Below are 21,976 nucleotides of genomic sequence, written 5' to 3'. Positions count from 1 at the left end.
TGGGACTAACTTCTAACCCAAAATTGAAACTCCAAACAGTCTCTGCAGATGTTTGATGATGCTCTAAATAAATAAATAAAAAAAGAGCACTTTCAATATTTACTGATGAATGATTGCTTACCAGCTGCAAAATGTCCTCATCCTTTGGCATCACACAGAGGTCTAGTGAGGCATCACTGATGGATGCAGGGGTGTGGAGGATGAGAGAAAATGAAAGCAAAAAGGAGTGAGAGAAAGTGAGACGGAAAGAGAGAGGCAGAGAGTGGGAGAGAGAGAGAGAGAGAGAGAGAGAGAGAGAGAGAGAGAGGAGAGAGACTGTTAAAACTGTGGAAAGCCATGGCATTTCCCAAGAAAATTAGTTTTACTTGTAAAATGTAACTTTGAATAGCTGCAGTTTAATGGAGCATGAATGAAATGTTACATATGTGTTTGTCAGAGACAAGGAAACATTTGTCAAAAACTTTCTCAGGGCGTCACAATAGTTTGATTTTGGTATTATTAGATCACAAATATGTAGTGTAGTGTTAGTGGCAGTGAAGACATTAAGTCTAGGGCTCTGGCTCTTGTTCATTTCTCCATCTCTACTGATCCACATTATACATGGCAATTTATTTTCAAAGGCACTTATAGTGTACAGATGAAATGGTTTATCATCAGAAAATTTCAGTAATTGTCGGTCAGCAGTCAGTCGGGGGCTTTTCGGGGCAGTGGGTACTAGCCCTCTTTGTCTTCATGGTAATTCAGCGTTGTTTGGCAAGAACGCAATTTTACCTGTTCTGGATCAAGGCTATGACTTGCGAGTACGTCTTTCCAATGATGCTCTCTCCATTCACCTTCACTATACGATCCCCTGGGAAGAATTAGAGAACAATAATTACAAATCTGCTTTTTAAGGGGAACAGTAAACAGATACACTTTGGTCTGCTGGGTTTGTGAACACAGCTGGAAAATAATCCAGTCCAGTCAATACAATTACTGACATACACTCTAGGTAACCACTCCAGGTCCAGGACCCCTAACTGCAACCGTATTCATTCAGGTTTTTAAATGGTGGGAAAACACCACCCTGCACCTTCCTGGGAGAAGAGAGCAAACAGATAAAAGCTCACAGCTCAAAGGTCTTGTCCAGATCACTAAACATTTCCTGTAATACAGAGTGTTAACCTGGCAATAATGCTGACAGCACACAGCACAGAGCTTTACCTGTCACCTCCATTATCTCTACCTGCTTATTCCTAACCAGGGTCACAGGGATCTGCTGGAGCCTATCCCAGCTCCCTCTGGGTGAAAGGCAGGGGTACACCCTGGACCTGGGCCCTTCTTGCTGTGAGGCAGCAGTGTTGCCCTCCTGTCACCTCCATTCCAGTGAAATCAATAGAAGCTGAGTTTCCGTTTAATTTTTTTTCAACAAATGGGAGTTTGTTCATGTTTTTTTGCTCTTTAAAATTAGAAATGATTCAGAGATTAACGAGAAAAAAAACAAAGTCCAAGAAAAACTGAATCAGGGAAAGCTGGAACAACAGTGTGGATATTATACTTTATTCAACTCCCCACAAAGGAGCCATCTGTTATTTTGCAACTCGTGTTTTGTCTGGAAGCTGACAAGAAGTGGAATTACAGTACAGATGTGAAGAAATCTTGGCATCAAAAAGCGTTTTGAGGTCAGATGGAAGACACAGTTGAATATAAGATCTACTGGTCATCAGAAAAACTCCAGTGACCGTGTGTGTGTTATAGGTCTGTGTCTGTGCGTTTGTGTGTACCTGTACAGAGTCCAGCTCCGTGGGCGGGACCTCCCTCCTTCACTTGCTTGACGAAAATGGTGTCCATTGGCTCCAGACGGTTTCGCGGTCTCCCTGGCAACGAGAGAGAGAGAGAGCACATGCACCAATGAGATTTGCCACATTGTGAGGAAGAGCAGCAATGGAGTCAGACGTAGGACACATTGCACTGGAAGCAGAAATTTAACTGCTGCAACACCGTGATGACATGTGGTATTTATTGAAATGCACAGCCTTTTTTCTGTGTGGTCCTTGTGATGAAACAGACCAACTGGCTTTAAGTAATGGAAACAGGTAGCTTGTGGATGACTGTGCCTGCATTTGAACAAGAACCATCTGAAGGAGATTATGGGCTGTTCTATGTGGAAAATACACATTGTTTTGTTCATTGGTTTGGTTATAAAACAAGACAACTACAAAACTGAAACCTTTTACCTAAAAAAATAATTCTGCACATCTCATGGGCTGTTTTAGTCATTTCCTTATACTAATACATCCTGTCCTTTGATACACCAATTCACTGACTCTACTCTGCTGCCAGACATGTCCTGAGCTGCAGTACAGGACAGCAAATAGGATTCAAATGTGTGTTTGAAGGCTACATGCACAAGGGAGTTTCTAAGAGAAGCAGACAGCACGCAATGTCAAGTGAAATGCATGTGACAGGATGGACAAAAAAAAACAAAACTGGCTAATTAAGGCTTTATGTAAGCTCAAAAATAATATCTTGCTTGTGTGGTATGTGTATTTACAAAAATGCACAGTAGTCACTGATGTGTGCGTCTTTATGCATGAAGGGTGAGTGACTGGGACTATCAGACTGATTAAGAAAGTAAAATCGTCTTTCCCTGAGCCATAAGCCACAATCTCATTTGGCTTCAGCTGTCTATTAGAGCCTACAGCCTTTGAGGAAGTGCAACATCAGAGTGTCCCGCTGTTTTTTCCTCAGGGCACACTGACTAAGTATGCATCCTGTTTCATGAATGCCCTGCTTTATGTTCACACATCAGCAGACACATGCATTTATGATCCAGTGGTGCTGCTGTCATCAGTGTTCTGTAGAGCTCTGAACAGCTGGATTGGAGCAGATGTGAATTCAAAGAGTTGCTGAAGAGCAACGTCGGAGGTAGAGAGGGGAAGTGTGTTTTCAATGATGTATTTGCTTAAATTGGTCTAGGAATCCAAATCTTTAACATTATAGTCCTAAGCAGTTTTTTCTAAAATCATGCATGAATATTGCCGGCATGCATTTTTATTTTCTGTTCACAGAAAACATGTTGGTGTAACATAAACATATTACCATGGGAGTCTGTTTTCTGACTGTTTCATAAAATGCATTTGCTAGGGTGTTACACTACCTCCCTCTTGTGGCTGAGTCATGTTACTACAGACGATTCACTTTTATGTAATGTAATGCTTTGATTTACAGACTGTAAATCTGTATAAAATCTTCCAGCAACAACATCAATAAAGAGAGTTTATAAAATAACTGACTCCACTCTGACCATCAAACAGCAGTAATCATCACCAAAACAGTGATAAGAAACACAAATAAAAGGATTGATTCCTGGTTTAGTCAAGTGCAGATTGATACAAAAAAAAAAAAAAAAAGAAACTGTACACTTCACCTGCTTATTCACTGTTTATCGTCACTGTTAATTCACAAAAGAACAACAGATGCTGGCCTGCTTTTGAGCCAGCAGAAGGCAGTACAGCACATAGATATCCTCATCTCTTTCTCTGAGAAACAGAGGCAGAGTGTAAAGAGAGACACTGTTCAAGATCATCTTAGTGTACAACCTTAAGGCTGATCACATTCAATATATGATGGGATAAAGCGTCACCGCGTGGCTCCATTGCACTAATGCATTTTGGTGGAATTGACTGACCTATGCAGGAGGTACAGATATCAACAAATACTCCCTCTGCCTCCTCTTTGCTTCTCTACGTGTGCGTGCACCAAACAGATTCCCAGCCCTGAGCCAATCTCACCGAGCTCTGAAGCACAAATTGGATTCAGGAAGATTCCATGCCCTGCAGCTGGATGAACAGGATTAAATGTGAAAATCTAAAGCTTTGGTTATTTTAATGCTCCCAAATATAAAGCGAAGCATAAACTACTGTGTGGATTAATGAAAAAAATTCAGCCTGCACCAAAATGGCTTTGGCTGTTCAAAAACACTGTTGAACAACCGGTAGCTCCTCTTGGGTGGTACTTGGGACAGATATGTCACTGGTGGATAAGTACTGAATTTACTACACCACTTTTCACTACTGAAAGCAGGTGCATGCTTAAAGGAGAACTGGATAGAAAAATGTAAAAAAGTATTTTGTTTAAAGTACAATTCATGGTAGATATGAAGTTTCCCACATCAACGCCACTATGCACAACAGCACTAATCAACAGTGTACATGTAGTTTCTCATTGAGTTGAAAAAGATACTGTGTCGAAACTTTTGACTGGTAAAGTGAAAACACATTAACTCTGGTAGTGGATTTCAAGTCTGCTTGACTTATTTATGTGATGAATAGTTTAGCTAAAATAAGTCAAATTCATTGTGATGACACTCTGACCCCAATTTGGCAGCTTTAGTTACAACTGTACTTAATTTACAAAATTGCAAACTACAAGCAGCACTGAATTGAAAATGTGGAGTTACAAGTAGGCCCCCTGCTAGCTATCATATACATTATCTATGAATATGCAGAATATTTACACACAGATTTTGTCTATGAAACCAAGGTGATAATCAGCAGACCAAATCTCAAAGATTACTACCACATATGACAACTAAAAACATCATTACCAGATTGAACCAATGACTGTCTGATATTGCTGTAATGACTAGTCAATATGATTAAATTATCAACTGTTTCCAATTATTCTTTGTGCTTGTTTTGTTTACTTACTATTCCAGACAATAATTCAAAAACTTAAATGTCAAAATACAATGAAATTGCACAACTCTTGTCTATTTTAAGAATGTGAAATGAATATAGAGCTGTGTTATCACTGGTTAAAAAAAAAACTTACTCTAAAAAGCCACAAAATGACCAAATACAAAGAACTGGTTTGTTCTATTATATTACTCAAATATATGAAGCACAAAAAAAGAGATTCTTTTCCTAAATTTGGGTTTTGTAGTACACTTTGTAGTCTAATCTGGCAGTTCACAGTCAGTGGCCTTCAAAGCTGCGAGCCAGTGCTGTTCTCCGGCCACAACAAGCACAGGTTTGGCTACTGTCCCTGGCCATGCAGCTGTCCCGGTTGTGTGGGCCAGCTCCCCGCTCCCCTGTTGTTTTGGGTTAGATAATGTTATTCTACAGAGGGCTGGGCCAATTGCCCACTCGCTGCATTAACCCTGGAGTAATACCTCAATCTGTCCAACTCGTTCTTTACTGTCTGTGTGGCTCTCCCATTTACAAACACCACACCCACATACAAATGTATTGACATACAAAAATATTTAAAAACCTATACAGATGTGTTTCTTGTTCTTCACTCCAATACTGAGCTAGGAAGGGGTGTTTTCCCCAACTTTCCCACCACCTCAGGCACTGAGAAGGAGGAGTAATGAGTGTTTGTTTAGATGGCTATCTGTGTCTGGACTCTTCCAGCAAAGAAATAAGAAAATGGGAGGCCCATGAACCTGGCACAAGGAGGTCTCCTCATACTGACTGTGGGAAGGTCAAAGCACAAACACACGTCACATAAATCCATAAACTCCAACTTCCTTCAAAAGCATAATGTGTTTTATTCAGTTAAATCTCTGCTCAAATAGATGCATTGTTTCACTGTAGCAGATAAGGCCATCATGAAAATAAATACTGTAATTCTGGCTTTGCTTCTTGCATTCCCATGAACTTAGTGTAAAAATTCACATGCAAAGTACTCCAACCACAACTTTTTGAAAGATTAAACTTTGCTAAACCACCTGCTTACTCCTGTTTCGACCTCACTGAAATACTAAACACACATACTTCTAAACTGCTTCAGATCAGACCAGGTAAATGGTGAACAAACCTGCAGGTGTCATTCAGAGACCAGCAAGTTTCATTTGCACAGTTTTATCTCAGCAACTTCTTCAGACACCTTGCAGCTCCAATCAGAGTTAAGTCTTGAGTTTGTCCTTGCATTTAAGTAAATAGGTGAGTGGGCTGTATTTATAGCATTGTTTTAAACATAAATTGGAACAAACACAGCCTGACTGAAACTTTAAAAAACTCAACTTTTCTACTAAGATTCTCTTATATTTGATTATAAAGACTTGATGTCAGCCCTAATGTGTACACAACACGCTGTCTTATCCTCATAATCATAACCAGTGTAACTGACACAAGTTAGTCATATGTCCTGCACATGACATAGTTCATTATTCAAGGGTTTACTATTGACCTGGCAAACAGTAGGTTGACCAAAATATTTGCACACAAGCCCTGATTGCTATTTTTTCACAGCTTTCAATAACATCCTGTGTTTCTAAACATGGAACACCGCTCACTTTATTACAGCTTAGATTGTAACCTGGGTGTCTGTTTAAACAACCAGGTGAACAAACTCCTTCTGTTTAAGAGGAGATGTGGTTGAAAGCTTAGGAAAAATGGAATGTGTGGAATATGTGGAAATTGGGGAAATATGTTTTGCCCATGTGTTTCTAAGTTGTCCTCAGAATTAACTCTGACATCCCTATACTGCAATTTAACAATTATTATCAGGGTGATATACGTACCATTGCTAACATATCAGTAATACATATCAATTGTGCTATAAAAACATAGCAAGAAAGATTTAAGATATAACAAATGATTCATTATGTTATCAACCTAATTTATATCAGTGAGGCTAACAAACAGAAATACAACTTAGTAGCATCACAAACTACATCTACAAAAAAATGATCATACAGTTGAATCGACAATGGACTTTATCACCTTCATAAAAGGAGGACTTATTACAAGACTGCTGTGTTAGATGACAATCGTGTCAGTAAGGTGTAGCTAATAAGGTGTATATTTAAATGTAACTCACTGTAGGGGTACATTCCTATAAAACAAGTCACTTCCATGACTGTAATATTTCTAACCAGAGAAATATAGCCTATATTGATGTAAAAACATGTCTGATGCTGCTACTACATCTGTTTACCAACCTGCTCATCAGCAACACACACATTCACACACAAAGATGCACACACCTGGTGTTTTTTCCACCACAGACAGGAAGATGGTGGAGTACTTTCCATCACTTTTTTTTTTTTTTAAAGGAATTCCACATAGCAATCCCACCCAGAGGAAAGAGGATATGTACTGTCATTACTCTGGCTACACAGCAGAAAGTTGATTCAGTGTTTTGTTTTCTTTCTGTAAAACAAGCCAAGCTATCATCAGGTTGTGATACTCTTTCTTTAAAGAGTGCTATGTCTGATTTTTCGGGTCTTTTTAAAATCAATAACACAGGGGCTAGAGTGTAAGGAATGTAATACAAGGTGCGTACATCTGCTTTAACAGGCAGTGGATCCTATTATCATATTGAAAATATTCTGACTAACCAACTCCACAGTGCAATACAAGAACAAAGTTGTTTTGTACATGTGTCATCAACTGGTGAGGATGCTTTTTTAGCCATAACTTCAGACTTTCAGTCAAATATTATTTAGGTTGCCATTAAATATGTATTTAAGAGCCCTTTACAAGATTCTCACTTCAAAACAAGTGAGGGGAAAACATTACAATCAAGTACAAAAGAGTGTTTTCAACCAAAAAATGCAGCAAACGTTAGCCGAGTCAGACAGGCACTGTAGCTACAGCTGATAATATCTAGTGAAAGCAAAACCTACAGCTGCCAGATGTAAATGACAAGTCTTTTGAAGTCAAAGACCACCCCCTTAAGAAACTACTAATAATTTGCAGTGGCAAAACTGGCTGCTAGCACCAGATTTAATATATGCATGTGAGAGTGGTATGAATCCCCTCATCTAATTCTTGACAAGAAAATGGCTAGGCCTATTTCTCAAAATGTCAAACTACTGCTTTCAGAATTCACAAAATAGCCACGGGCAGCTGGGAGACTGATACCGAAGAATAGCTGTAGTCAGGGAAACATAGGCAGTAATAGAAATATAGAGAAGAAAAATAAAAAACTAGAGAAAAACAAAATATTGGACACAGCTTTGTTAAAGAAGGTGGGGCATTAAAAAGTGCACTGGAGAATCCTGGGGAAATCTGTCTGCTGATGCTGTATTTTAGTTCCCTCTGCAAACTTTATGAACTTTACAAACCAATATCTGATTTAAAATAGGGGAAAATAATGCTGGCATCTGCAGAAAAAGTGTTTCATGTTGAACGAAAAATAAATATTTGAACAGATGGAGAAATTTTTTATGTTGCAGCTCTTGCTGTGCTGAGGAACCACACCTTTATAAGCACAGCACGAAATGCCTTATTTGGATTTTACCCTTTAAAAAAAAAATACAGAAGAGGGAGGAAGAGGAGAGGAAGTGAGATAGGAAGATTTTGCTGCTTGGTATGTACACAACCACTGTGAAAGGAAATGAACAGATCCATACATGAGACATACACAAAGTAAGATATCAGGAATATGTCTTACTTTGTTTCCTTTATGCATTTAAATACTAAATACATAAACAGTGTTTACATTTTGATCATCTGTGCATCTACATCAGTGTGTGTGGTTCAGTGCCTGTGTGTTTTTTGCAGGTTTGAAGTATTTCCAGTGGAAACACCCAGTTAGTCAACATGCGGTCAGCAGCAACCCCCCAACACCAACAACCTCCTCACACACTGACCTGCACTCAATAGAATAGGGAGACCAGGAGGCTGCAGTGAACAACACAGATCTTAACTTGGGCAGAAAAAAAGCACAGAAAGCTTTAATTCCTTAGAAAACATTCAAATAGCACATGTGATGTGTTTAACTAACTGGGTATGTGTGACACTATGTGTTTTCACATGGTTCTACCTTGCATTTGATAGGCTGCCACATGGTATTTTCCCATCAGCCCCTTTTCCGTCTTTGCACTATTAGCCTGACATTTGTTGTAGGTTGATCACTGATCCGTGTTTGGGTTCTGTACTTCGCTTGAAGGACCAAGGGAAGGTATGCCCATTCCCTTTTGTTTGTGTTTGACAGCCTGCCTGCAACTGTGCCCCCTCTATTTGGGTATAGGCCATCGATTAACTGTGGTATCCTGCCACTTTCTGTGTTATAGGTGGAAGACATTCTATTAAGAGTTCATTTTTGACCCTCTGGTGTAGCTCACAGGAGTCCTGTCCTGTGAAACAGGTTGAGAATCATCGTTGTATGTCACATGACAAAGGCAGTAGTCGCAGATGTAAAAAAATGTGAGGCAAGGCTCCACTTGCCAAGATATGGAAGCTTCACAGGCTGAAATAAAAGTGCTGGTTTTTTTGAAGGCAGCCCTAAAAGGGGGTAACCAGCATGTTGCTGACCCCAGAGGAGCCTGTCCCAGTGTTACAGGTTTCAGTTCTTCTGCCAACCGGCACCACCTGCAGGGGTCAAACACACATCTGTAACAGAGCCAGTGAGAGTCCAGTTTTGATTGCAGGAGACTGCTTCATCCCTGGACAAAAAGGCCATTACTGTGGTAAACTCTCATGCACAGGAGTGTTTTACTCAACATTTCCTGACACCAAAGCAAGACAAGATTTCAGGCCTATTCCACATCTAAGACAGATAAACAAATATTTGAAAGTCCTTAGGCTTAGTTAATTAACACAGTTGTACAAAACACAGTACTAGGCACAATATTCGAAGCTACTGCTGTTTACCTACATGTTGTAAAAACTGTCACTGTGCTTTGGAGCCATACTAAGGTTGAGAGGCACATCAGAAAGTAGCTTGGTTGGTGGTTTTTAGCTCGACAGTAATGTGTATGCAGGAACAGCTGGTGACTGAACTACCAATACTCGGATGATCAACATGCACTGCCACCTGAGCTACAGCAGCTCACATTCATTAACAATGATCTTAATGCGCTGCACAGAAAACATTCAGACCAAAAATACAATCATTTGGTGAAGAGACTTGTATTAATAACAGGCTCCAAGCTGCAGTAATTATAAAATGTTATGCCTGGTTATTTGTCAAGTTATTTAGCATATATGAAAGCCATGAAGGCTGTCACTGTCTGTGTGGTGCGTTCACATGCTGTGTGAATTTTTCTAAACTTGAGTATTCTTGGCTAAACAGTACTGCATCTTTAAACCATGCCATCATATGATCAGTCCCAGAAAACAAACAACAACGTGATGGAGGATGGTGAATTAAATGACTATATTTCTTCCTCTTATATTTGATTCTGATAAATTAGAATAAAATACAAATTTATTTTCATACTTTTTATACTTCATATAAATCTTATTTCCAAATTTGTCAATGTGCTGTGAAAACTAAGCATCCCCAAATTGCCACCTTTTCATGCTGAGATTAACTACTATTTTCAGCCTCCAATCATTGAGTACGTAAGAAAAATACAATAATGTTTTCACAGGAAAGCGACAGCAAAATGTTTCCAAAAATGCCACAATTTGGTTCAAATTACAAAAAAAAAAAACAAAAAAAGTCTATTTTTTATTGCACGGTCCAGTCAGCTGTATCCTTTTCAGAGAAATTCCTGACATTCCTGACACCCAGTTCTGACGCCCTATTACCTGGCACTCTAATCACCACTGCTGGGCCTGCTGACAGTCAAACTACAATTTATGAGAAGCTGGAAACAAGCCAAGTGCCTTCCTGCAGCAGCAGGGGGGCTCTCCGGGCGAGGAGCTAAGTGAATGGGTCTCATGCACTTTCCACATACGACTCAATGACACAGGCGCTCACAGTCGGCAGAAGATTTACATGACTCCTTTCAGGTAGAGTAACATAAAGGAATTCAAGTTAATAAAGAGTGTAAGAATGTGTGACCACACAAACTCCCTGATATGTTTCCTCTTGCCACAGCAGGGCCTGGTGTGGGTTTAATGTTTTGAGGACTGTGTTGAAGGAGACGGGTGGACATGTAGGGGTTAAACTGGGTGTGGGCAGAAGGCGGTGTGAAGAATGTGACACCAAAGGCCAAGAGGGATGATGAGGGACACTTTCAGGAATCTCTCAATTTCCTGTTGAGAGAGGTTTAACAGTCAGCTTTTTCTCTATAGCTCTCTGCTTGCCCTCCTTTAGCCCTGAATTCCCCACTTTCACTCATGACATAACAACTAACTGAATAACACCTGGTAGGGGTCCAGATGCTTAACATGCCAAACAAACAACTAATGATGATGATTCTCTTCCATTTTCCACATTAATTACACAGGAAAAAAACACAACTCCCCTTCAGAACTGTATCCTGTTCTTAAAAAGGAAGCTCTACAAGCACCAAGCACTGTATAGGAAACTTGGGTTTCAGGTAATATCTCCTGAAAACCAAACAAGTAGAAACATGCGTTACATTTATGTTTTTAATCAATGTCACTAAATCTGTGCTTTGTGTTTCTATATGCTATACTGAGATGTGCTGCAGGGCTGTTTAAGAAGACTCTTGATGAAACACAGCAAAGCAATCTTCCTGAATTCATGCTGGGCTGCAGACGTGAGCAGAATACTAAAGGACTCCAGTGACAAGCCGGATGCTCCGAGGAATGCTGAGGCCTTGCCAAGCTAACAGCACAGCTCTGACTGCCACTTTGAAGAGCAAGGACTAAGGCTTTAAAAGCCAAAGTGCTGCAAGACACCACGTGATTGACTGGCAACTGACATTTGTAATGGCAACATGTTTTTTTTTTAACTAGTTACCAATCCATGGCTTAAGAGAGTGTATTTTAAATCAATCAATCAATCAATCAATCCAATCAGTTGGACTGAAAACTAGTTTAGACCAAAACACAGCCAGCAAAATACTTCAATTTCAAATTAAAAGGAGTGACCATACATTGAAGAAACAGACTGGCAATCCTTATCAGATGAGATAACAGCTTACAGTGCACTTCACTGATGTGTGCAGCAATTTAAAATAAAAATGTATAAGTTCACACACTCACCTCGGCTGCCATTCTCTTCATCCTAGAAGGAAAAAAAAAAGATGTTAAATGTCAGATAATCAGTTTTCCCTCTTTGGAATTAGTCACTTATTAATTTTGCATCTATTTATTCACAGGAAGATGCACAACAATTAACATCAATATATGATGCAAATGTTTAAACAACTCACAGTAAATACAATTACATTTGTAATGATCATTTTTCTTAAAGGTCACCCACTTACATCTCCACACACTAATAGTTTACCTTAATGAATATCTAGTGAGCACTACTGAAACAATTATACTGGGATCAGCAACATATCCAGTAGGAAAACACAAATCTATCACTTAGAAACATAGGAAACACTTGCTAACGCTATCTCTATCTAAATATCGACTAACATTGTAAAAGTAGTAACAATTAATGAATTGATTAAAAGAAAAATTGTAATCAAAATAACTGGTAGCAGTAATAGCAGGGATTCTATAAGCTCTGAAGGAATTATGAGGATCGGAAATGATTCTTTACCATTAAACAAATAATTAGAAAAAGTCGTGGCAAAAGACAGGGGAACAAGATGGTGGTCCTGAAAAAGGCACTTCAATGTCATGTTTGTGTTTTTCCATTTCCTTAACACGTAAATCCTTAGTTTCCCCCAGAGCTGAAATTGAAATCAACAGACTCCTCTTTTAATCCACCTCCTCTCAGTGACACATATGTTCTCCATGAACTGAGTGTTCTCTTTACAGTGAGTGTGACGTGATGGATTTAAGTTTTAAGGTTTTAGTTTGAATATTTCCCAGAATCACATTATTAAAACAAGGCCACAGCAGATGGAAGAAAGTTTGAGAAAAGACAGACAAGAGTTCATAATAAAGCTTATTTTTGATTGGTAATCCTATCAGAGCTGCAACATTAAGTTACCTAACCACTTTATCAATTAGAAAAAAACAAAACAAAAAAAAACTTATTAAAACTTATTTTTAAAGAAATAATGATGGTTCTATGTGCTTAAGTATGGGAATTTGCTGTTTTCTTTGGTCTTCTATTATAGTAAATACAACCTTTTCAAATTTTCATTATTTACTTGGCAAAACAATATATTAATCTAAATAATTGTGATGGACACTGATTTAATGTTTTCTGATGTTTTATAGACTGCATAACTGAGAAAATATTGCAGACCTAAATTCCATTCATCAGCTTTGTTTAATGAAGGCAATGAATAACAAAGCCGGTGGCTTATGCTGCTGAACTCTGCCTCCTGTCAGCTGTTTAAACTAAATTTAACTGTTTAATTTTGTTAGGGGTGTATCTTCAACCACTGGGCTCCCAGTTTGAAAGGAAACAAACACCACCTAACATCAGCTCAGTGCATGTCCACTGCACAACCTGCATATCCTACAGGTTTTAGCAAGATCACAGAAGCACATACCGGCCACAACTGGGCTTAAAAGTGACCGATACCCAAGACGGCCTCTGAGAGAAATTGTCTTTCTCTTTGGTTACACAAATGTCCCAAAATCCCAACTGTTGTGCCATAGTTCCTCTTTCAACATGCAGAACCAAAGCCAACAGCTATAAACAGAACATACTATGCTCACTTTGTAGGAAATCTTTCTCTGCAAATAAAAGAGGTTGTGAAAATACACTTCAGAGAAAAGTAAACCCAACTTATCCTGAATTATCACTTACAAAAACTAATACAAGACAGGCCATGATAAGCTTTGACAAAGCTGACTGAAAATACCAGTACATTTTCCTGTTAAAGAAGCCCTGCGGTATTTACGCAAAGCCCTTTAGTCTGTGTTTCTGTGCCATTAGAAGCCGGAAATAACGTCAGGATCATTATCAAAGGCCTGATGTTATCGCAGGATGGCTGGCGCACTTCCCACATGCGATGATACAAATCAAAAAGCTTTTGATTTATAAATAAATAATGAAAACTGGGAAATTACTAAGACTACATGTGCATATTTAACTGAAACATGGTGCTGCTCTTGAATAGCCAGTAGTGACCACTCAACAATTAAACAAATTCAATGTTTCAACAAATCAAATTTCCTCTGTAGTGTCTGCTTAAATATAATATATGTAAATGTAAATAAATTCCACCTTTCAAGCGTTCAACACTCTCTGATTAACATTCAGCACCACTTGTATTGCATCATTTTTAGACACTGATTTCTAGTGTACTATTTTAATGTCCAAGTAACACTTACAATAATACATTGCAGCTTGTCTAGAGCTGCCTTCTAACAGAACCTAATAGTAAAAACTGAACTGCTTTTCAACCCTGTTATAAAACTCTTGACAGTTTAAAGAAGGGCATCAGTAAATGCACTTTGATAGAGATTTTTTGTCTAACACATTACATTTTTAATAAGCTATTAAACATTTTAGTCCAAAAATATTTTTGTCTCAAGCCATACATCAAATTTCAGTTCAGTTCACTTCAGTGACATGATTAGTTCATCTATTTAAATGTAATGTCCACTTTGTAGAGTTTTGGGTGACAGTGGACACCTTTATTTGCACTTAAGCAACCTGGCTATATAAGCTTTCATCCATAAGCATCATTACTTATCATCAACAATATTACCATAACATAACATCATTAATCATCTTTTCATCCATAATGGTAGATTTACATCCTTGATTAGAGGTGTAAGAGATTTTGTTCTGTCACCTTTAGAGAGTTGTGGACGGCAGACTCAGGTGGGTAGACAATGAAGTGTCGCAGTGTGAAGCCGAAGCCCTGGGAGGTTCGGCGGAGGTGAAGCGTTTTTGGCCCCGGCCAAGAAAAAGGCTCTTCCTCTGCCCCAGGAGAAGCCGTGGCCGACGTCTCACTTTGATTGTGCCCATCCTTCTGCTTGGCCTGAATTGGGGTCAGAAACAGGAATTTCAGTGCTAATCTTCAGAAAATATACAAGGAGAACTCACACGCTGTTGTTGACATTGCTAGAAAGAAATAGAAAACGTTTAAGACTAGTTTGGTGAGAGTTAAACGAGCAGATTGTAGATTGAAGATTGTACCATTCTTACAAATGTATGGTAAGCCCTCAGCTATCAGCAAAGTGGTTTTGCTAAAACAAAGGTAAGTGCTTTTACATATTACACTTTGAAACAGCTGAAGGCCAAGTGTAGATCTTCACCTAAAAAGACAAGAAATCCTCTTTGGTGATGCTTTGCTTATACAAGAAGGGTAGGTTTTCTTCTGCTGGATAAGAACATGTCATTTTGTGGTCAAGGTTTTTCCATTTGGAAATGAGAGGAATGAGTACATAAGAGGGGTCATTATCTAGGTCTGCATTTTAATCTCCAAAAAACTATATATTTGCATGGATGAAAAAAAACCCCGAAAAAACAAAACAAAGGAAAACAGAAAGGACACTTGTGGCCACGTACTTGAAAACTGTTTTTGACTCTGAAGACGATTGTTTGTCTGCATCTCTGCTTTTGAGAAAAGTTTGAGTAGGCTTGAACACAAATGCAATTTATACAACTGGAGTGTGCTGCCTAATCATCATTATCAGCAACTCTCCTCCCACATAGTGCAAACACATTCTTTCATATATGACAAGGTTGGTTTGTAGAATCTGTTTAGCGATACACCAGATCCACTTTCAAAGTAGAAGTGACTGAGTGAACAAAGTCAAGCTGAGATCATCATCTAGTCTGTCAAAACCACAGGCATCATGTGGCAAAAGCCAAGTTTTTTTTTTTAAACTTGTGCCTGAGTGATGCTGCCATCTAATTTGACTGTGATTTACCTGTGTGCTACACCTGTGAGTGAGAAGGTCACAGAATGACCCAAAACTTTGGGCATATGGCCTGGGAAAGAAAAGGTAAAAATCATATCTGTAATATTTCTGTTTGTTTAAAAAGCATTTTCAGTATCTTCAAAACTCAGATTCATCATAACACAAAACATACTCTACAACAGGAAATATTCTATATTGCACCATCACTGATAAAGCCCCTCTGAGCTCTCCTACTGCTTTGAGCATCATCAAATGAATGATGGAGCTGAACCATTACACCACAGGGCATGCATTAGTGGTTATTGCTAACACTACATCGTGGCTGGGGGCTAAGAAAACCTGCCAAGAGTTTCAGCCTTAAACTTGATCTCTCCACAGGCTCTTCTCCTTCCACAATACATCTTAGGTGTGGATCCTCCAGAGAACAGAATGGGTGTGGGCTTAGTATGACTAGTGAAATCACCACCAAAATCCAGTGGTGTGGAACTGGAAGCAAGCCACAGTGCATAATATAACGGAGAGAAAAAAGAGAAAGGAGAAGAGAAAGGACCTGACACAGTCCAACTCAGCTGTTTGTTTTGATTCCATGCATAAACTGTAACAGCCCATTATGCAATAGCTAAGCCATTTAACTCAACTGTCCTGTGACTGAGGTGTACACACACTTTCCATCTCTCTCTTTACATGAAACATTTTGAATTACAAAGCGAAGCATCAGTCTAGCACAGTGTGAAGAGAAACTACTGCAGCATGGTGCTACTAGAGGTTTTGACAGCACCTCTATGAATAATGGTCATATTCAAGGGGTACAATATTGTAAATCATACAAGCTCACACAGTTAGCTGATAGTTACTACTCAATTATGCATGCAATCTGTTCATGAAAACAATCGCCACTATGTGCACACCGAGGGTTTGATCTGTGTACTGCCATATGGTGCAGGATGCATTTATTTCCCTGCTTCTCCTTCTTCGTGTCTGTGAGTGAATTTAAATGGCATTACTTGTGCACTCAGCTTTTCTCCACTTCTCTTCATTTTTTTAGTTCATGCATCACCGCTGGGTCGTCTGACCTCATGGATCCAATGCTTTCACTCCCTCTCAATTTTTCTTTCCAAATGTCTTTCCCTCTATGACCACATTAGTCACCCTTATTCAGTATATCATAGAAAAATGTGCCTTCAATTCCCCACTTTGGTCCATTACCTAGCCATGTGTGATGTCACTCTAGAAAGCATCAGTCTACATTACATTTAAAATAAATAATGGCTGTTGAAATATTTTCATTATTGAAGAAATTCTGAAAATATGAGGCTGCTCCATATGCACAACTGGAAACGAAACAACATACAGTAAACCTCTAAACCTGGTGTAGGAACCAAAAACAATAAATTGAATTTAAAACCCAAAACAAACACACTCACATTACAAAAGATAGAGGTCAGTGAAACAGGACTACCCCACTGGTGTGCAGCAAGATGACGCACACTAAATTCCTCAGACAGCACAACAAAGTGTAGGTGCCCCTCATTTCTACTCAAGTGTTTCTCCCTTCAGATGCTTCCTTATGTAAACCTATATGCCTCTGATAGATAATGATATCATCTAAATGCATATTTCAAGTGAATCAGGCCTCTAAACTGTAATAAAATTTGCCTCCAACATGATCAGAAAGTAAAATCACAAGGATGCTCTCCACCTCTCATAATATAACAGTCCTTACCCGAGATCGGACACAGTTCTTCCTGGATGCTTCTCTAAGCCGAGCCCAGGACACACTCTGTTTGGGACTTGTGAGCCCCAGTTCCACTTCACCCCAGTAGGCTCGAGCCAAAAGCTGAAACCAAAGACAGTATGGCTCTGACAAGCAGCCATCCACCCCAGCCAGCCGAGCCCAGGGACAACCTCCTGGTGATGGGGAAGCAGAGAAGGAGCAGCACCCTTCAGTGTTCACATCCACATCTCTAAGATCAGCATGATCCTTCAGATGAACCGGCTTGCTGCCTGGTGGTAGCCCATTCCTCTGAGCCAGCATGGCATAGCCAAGTCTAAATAGTGATCAGACGGCTGAATGGATGAAAACTATCTTCAAAAATGACTGTTTCTTCTCCTTCAACTTTTCCTTTTGTTCTGGTTACTCTACTCAGTGTTTTTGGTTGCATCCATCTTGCCCTCTCCGTCTTCCTTAGTCCATCTTTGACAGTCTGTTCTGGTCTCAGTTCGGAGAAACTGGGCTGTTCCTCTGGGCGTCCCAGACACATGATGTTTCCATTCAGCCAAGAGGAGAGCACAGAGGCTGAGTGCACTGCAGAAAGCCTGAGCCGACGGACTGACGCACCCACCCACTCACCACACAAAACTCTCTCTTAAGTATGCACACACACATTCGCATACGCACACATGCACACCAGGCAGCTTGAAGTGAATTCTCCTCCTTTCCCAGCTCCTTCATCTCTCTCTGTCGAACTCACCTCTTCCTCTGCTAGCCTTTAAAAGTTTTAGGTGTGGTGAGCTCGCCAACACACACACACACTCACACACTAACAGACTCATATGTTGAGGCTAATTTATAATTCACAAGAACAAGTAAAAGAAAACCAAATCCACACACAAGTCATAAGTACATGAAGTATGAGAACAATTTGAGAAGTTTTTAAAGGAGGAAACAGGAAAAACAAAAGCTACAGGACACAGAAATAACTAGGGTTGTTTTCACAGCTAGTGGAAGTCGTGTGGGGGTAATGTAGATAAGGAAGCATATGGGTCCTATGATATCTAAGTGAAGAAAAAGTACGACTAATCCACCCACCCTCGCATGCCTTTAGTTCATCTGGCAACTACAAAGAATGAATGACTGCGTACCAGCCGTGGTGGTCAAAAAGACTACCAGGAGTTGCACAGACAACTCAGACAGAGAAACTTCTGTATAGTTGGTATTTATTTATAGGGCCCATACAGACAAGCACTGTTACATAAGGACAGACATTGCAACAGATGCAATATGGAACAGGGCATCATGTTAATGGTGCATTGACATGTTGTCTAATAAAGTGAAAATGGAACAGGATGTGGTGTCTCTGCTATATTTCCACACTTCATCACACTCTGCTACATACAGCCCTCCTTTTGTTATTCCAGCTTCTCTGTTTCTCTAACCCTGTCACATAGGGCTGGGCCAAAGTTTGTGTTGCATCGCGATAAGATTAAGGCCGATCTCAATGATAAGAGTTAGCCATTTTTAATTGATATGGACAGCGAGGTGAAAGTTTAACAACTCATCCAGTCCACATTTTGACAGAAAGCAGCCAATGATAATAAAATAGTGCCACACTGAACCAAACGTGGCTGGAAGAAAGTTAGAGCATGTCGGTTAGGTTGATGCACACGGTGCAAAAGGTGGAGGAGCTTGAAATAGTGCTTTTGGTTTATATCATATATATCGGTATCGGCTGATATGAAAAAAAACTATGGTGATCAGATTTTTTTCCATACTGTCAGATACTGTAGCGAAGGTCACAAATAGGTAAACCACAAGTTTTTATTTAAAACAGCCACAGAGAAGCGAGTAGGACAAAGAAAAAACCAAACACAGGATTAACATCGGTGTGGCTTTTTGAGATGGCGTCAAAGCAGTCAAAGCACTTATATTTCATTCAAATTGAGTGTTTCTTTTTCTTCTGAATGTGTTATTATCTAAATTTAACATGTTTGTTTTGGTAATATTACCATATTACCTAATATGATTGCTGCATGATAGCTGCAAAAGACCCCTTTCTAAAGCGGTTTAAAAAATTCCTTACTAAAAAGTGTTTGATGCCTCATATCATCTTGAACTCTTTTGAGCTTTTTTTTTTTTTTTTTTTATTACTCAATAAAATCACCTTACAAAAGGTACAAATTGTGGACAGAAGGGGCAATTAATTCAATAAAATGTGCGTCTCATTAACAAATATGAATATTATTTTAAGGGAGCCCTAGGGCTCTTATGTTCATTGCTGTGATTCAATGAGCAAACCAATCACAAACCCAAACTACATTGAAGAAACAGTTTTAGTTTTAGAATTTCTTGCATCAATATCATTAAGTATCTGGATTTTTAAAATAAAAACTTCACTTTACTTTATCACCTACTACCTAATATACTGCAATTATACCACATATCAACTGAATGACTATCTCGTAAACTCAATTCGAGTCGCCAAGGATTGACTAGTTTCACTAATGGGTTTGTTGTTTTACAAAGTTATGGTAAAATTGAGATCTGGTTTCTCCGCCTGTGCTGATTTTGCAGATGAAACAGGAAAATACGAGCAATGGGAACAAACCTAGACAACTGTGACAAACCCAAGATTATTTATGTTCAATTCCGTTTATCCAGTAATATTTAAAGTCACTTTGATGATGACAGCGAAACCCTACCTGGTCACATGTAAATATAAAACCACGTATTGTCCCTTCACACTCACACTTGTAGCATTGCATAGCAGGTGAACCATGTACACAGAGATGTACTTCCTTAAGCCTTCAAGGTAAACAAACTCCACAAATGCCTGGCAACTGGCTTTTATTTTAGGAGCACAGAGATAGTTGAAAGCAGAATAGACTGGGTCCTGATACCTTTTAGTAAATCCCTCTAGCAGAGGGCAGGGCCGAAACATCAATTTAATTTTTAATCACATTTTCATTTCATGGCTCTCTGGAGTATTTGTGTAGCTCCAATAGCAACAGCCTAACTCTAAATGTTGAATTAGTCCGTGAAACACTCAAGACAATGAGTCCCTCTTTAGTCCACTTTGAACGTCAGTAACTCACTGTTTCCAGGGTAGGTTATTAGTTGGACAGATTGTATTATAGCTGTACTTCCAACAGCTAATGTGTGTCCTTCAGTAGCCAGAGTGATTTCTAATGTCGCTATGGATGAGAGTGTTTGCTAAATGGCAAAAATGTAAATACCAATCTATTTTGATTCTGAGGAATACTTGCCATCTTAGACAGCAGCGACCATGAAAACAACATCGGGAACCCAGTCATGGAATGTTCCCTCTCAACGTTTGGTTATGAGCATCTTGTTACCACATTCACTGGGCTCAATATAGCATGTGGTATTCTGTATGGAAAAGACGACAGAAACAGAAGTCGCCAAACACAGCCAGATGAGACACTTGACTTGTGGAAGTCAAAACAAGATTAAGTCTAACAACAATATTCATATATAAAAACTGTTTGCTGCATACAGTCTGGGATCAAATAGGTGAAAAACGTGTTGTTTCCATTTTTATAAGTCCACGTTTTTATTGTTAAAAGACAGAGCACAATTTTCAGACAGACTATGTTATACATCCTCAGACAGTTACAGAATTTCAAATAATGTATGTCTGCAAATTCCTAAATTCAAAACACATGAGAAAAAAAAAAAAAAAAGATCTTTGAATGAAATTGCTGTTGTTGAGGAAGTGGATTTGGTGGCATGCAGAATCAAAAACTAGACACGCTGCCCAGAAACATTACGCTGTCGTCATGGCAACACAGCAGACCACAACAATACTGGATACTAGACTGGGGTGTTCTCGACCGTGGGCGTCATATGATTTTATGTGTCTCCGATTTGTTTATTTCTAGATCAATATGTCTACAGGCATCATGTGCTCAGTTTGTTTTACCAGTGAGGAACGTGGGTCATGTTTACACATCTGGGCAGATGTGGTTTAGTCTTCTTGATTTTTCATATAGGGAAAAGTAAGCAGAGGAGTCATTTTGCAGCACATTGCTAAGATTTCTGTAAAGATGAACAGCAAGGGTTTGTCTGTTTACAAAGACATATCATGGAAATAGACATCAGAAATCCTACACAAAATAGAAACCAAGAAAATGATAGGAATAATTGTCTTAAATCTTAAATACAACAGCAGTGACACAATGTTTTATTATATAACTTTTATAAGATGTATAGAGACGTTAAATATAAACTTTTATATTTGACGTTTTTACATTGACTCATGCATGACTGCATACGACTCAGAGGGGAGATATGATGTTTCATCTCAAAAACGCAAAGTCTATGCAACTAAGAGGCACTTGAGATGTACTGATGCCCAAACAGTGGTTTGAGACACATTTATACCAAGTGCTACAAAGATGCTTCACCTTGACAAATACATAATCTTTGCTCTTCTCAAACAGGCAACCCGGTGACTTGGTGCTTAGCATTGTTGCCTCACAGCAAGAAGGTTCCTGGTTTGAAACCCATCAGGGGCCTTTCTGTGTGGAGTTTGCATGTTCTCCCTGTGCTTGTGTGGGTTTTCTCCAGGTACTCTGGTTTCCTCCCACAGTCCAAAAACATGTATGTCAGGTTGATTGGTGACTCTAAATTGCCCATAGGAGTGAGTGTG

General features: G+C 39.2%; 1 protein-coding gene across 2 annotated transcripts in view; it reads right to left on the bottom strand.

The window, feature by feature from the left end:
- arhgap21a (Rho GTPase activating protein 21a) overlaps positions 1 to 21,976 on the bottom strand; it is an 85,457-nt gene that overhangs the window by 25,796 nt on the left and 37,685 nt on the right. Inside the window, exons 1-6 of one of the 2 annotated variants that reach the window (XM_026291956.2) lie at positions 17,311 to 17,836; positions 14,513 to 14,701; positions 11,841 to 11,862; positions 1,764 to 1,856; positions 772 to 850; positions 122 to 176 (exon numbers count right to left, since the gene is read on the bottom strand). In XM_026291956.2, the coding sequence (XP_026147741.1) occupies positions 122 to 176; positions 772 to 850; positions 1,764 to 1,856; positions 11,841 to 11,862; positions 14,513 to 14,701; positions 17,311 to 17,622 (750 nt within the window). In that variant the 5' untranslated portion in view covers positions 17,623 to 17,836. Of the gene's footprint in view, positions 1 to 121; positions 177 to 771; positions 851 to 1,763; positions 1,857 to 11,840; positions 11,863 to 14,512; positions 14,702 to 17,310; positions 17,837 to 21,976 lie in introns of those variants that run through there. The other variant, XM_026291957.1, reaches the window with a different exon arrangement.

Source organism: Mastacembelus armatus, chromosome 20, assembly GCF_900324485.2.
Source record: "Mastacembelus armatus chromosome 20, fMasArm1.2, whole genome shotgun sequence".
NCBI lineage: Eukaryota > Metazoa > Chordata > Actinopteri > Synbranchiformes > Mastacembelidae > Mastacembelus > Mastacembelus armatus.
This window is presented reverse-complemented; position numbering and strand designations above follow the sequence as displayed.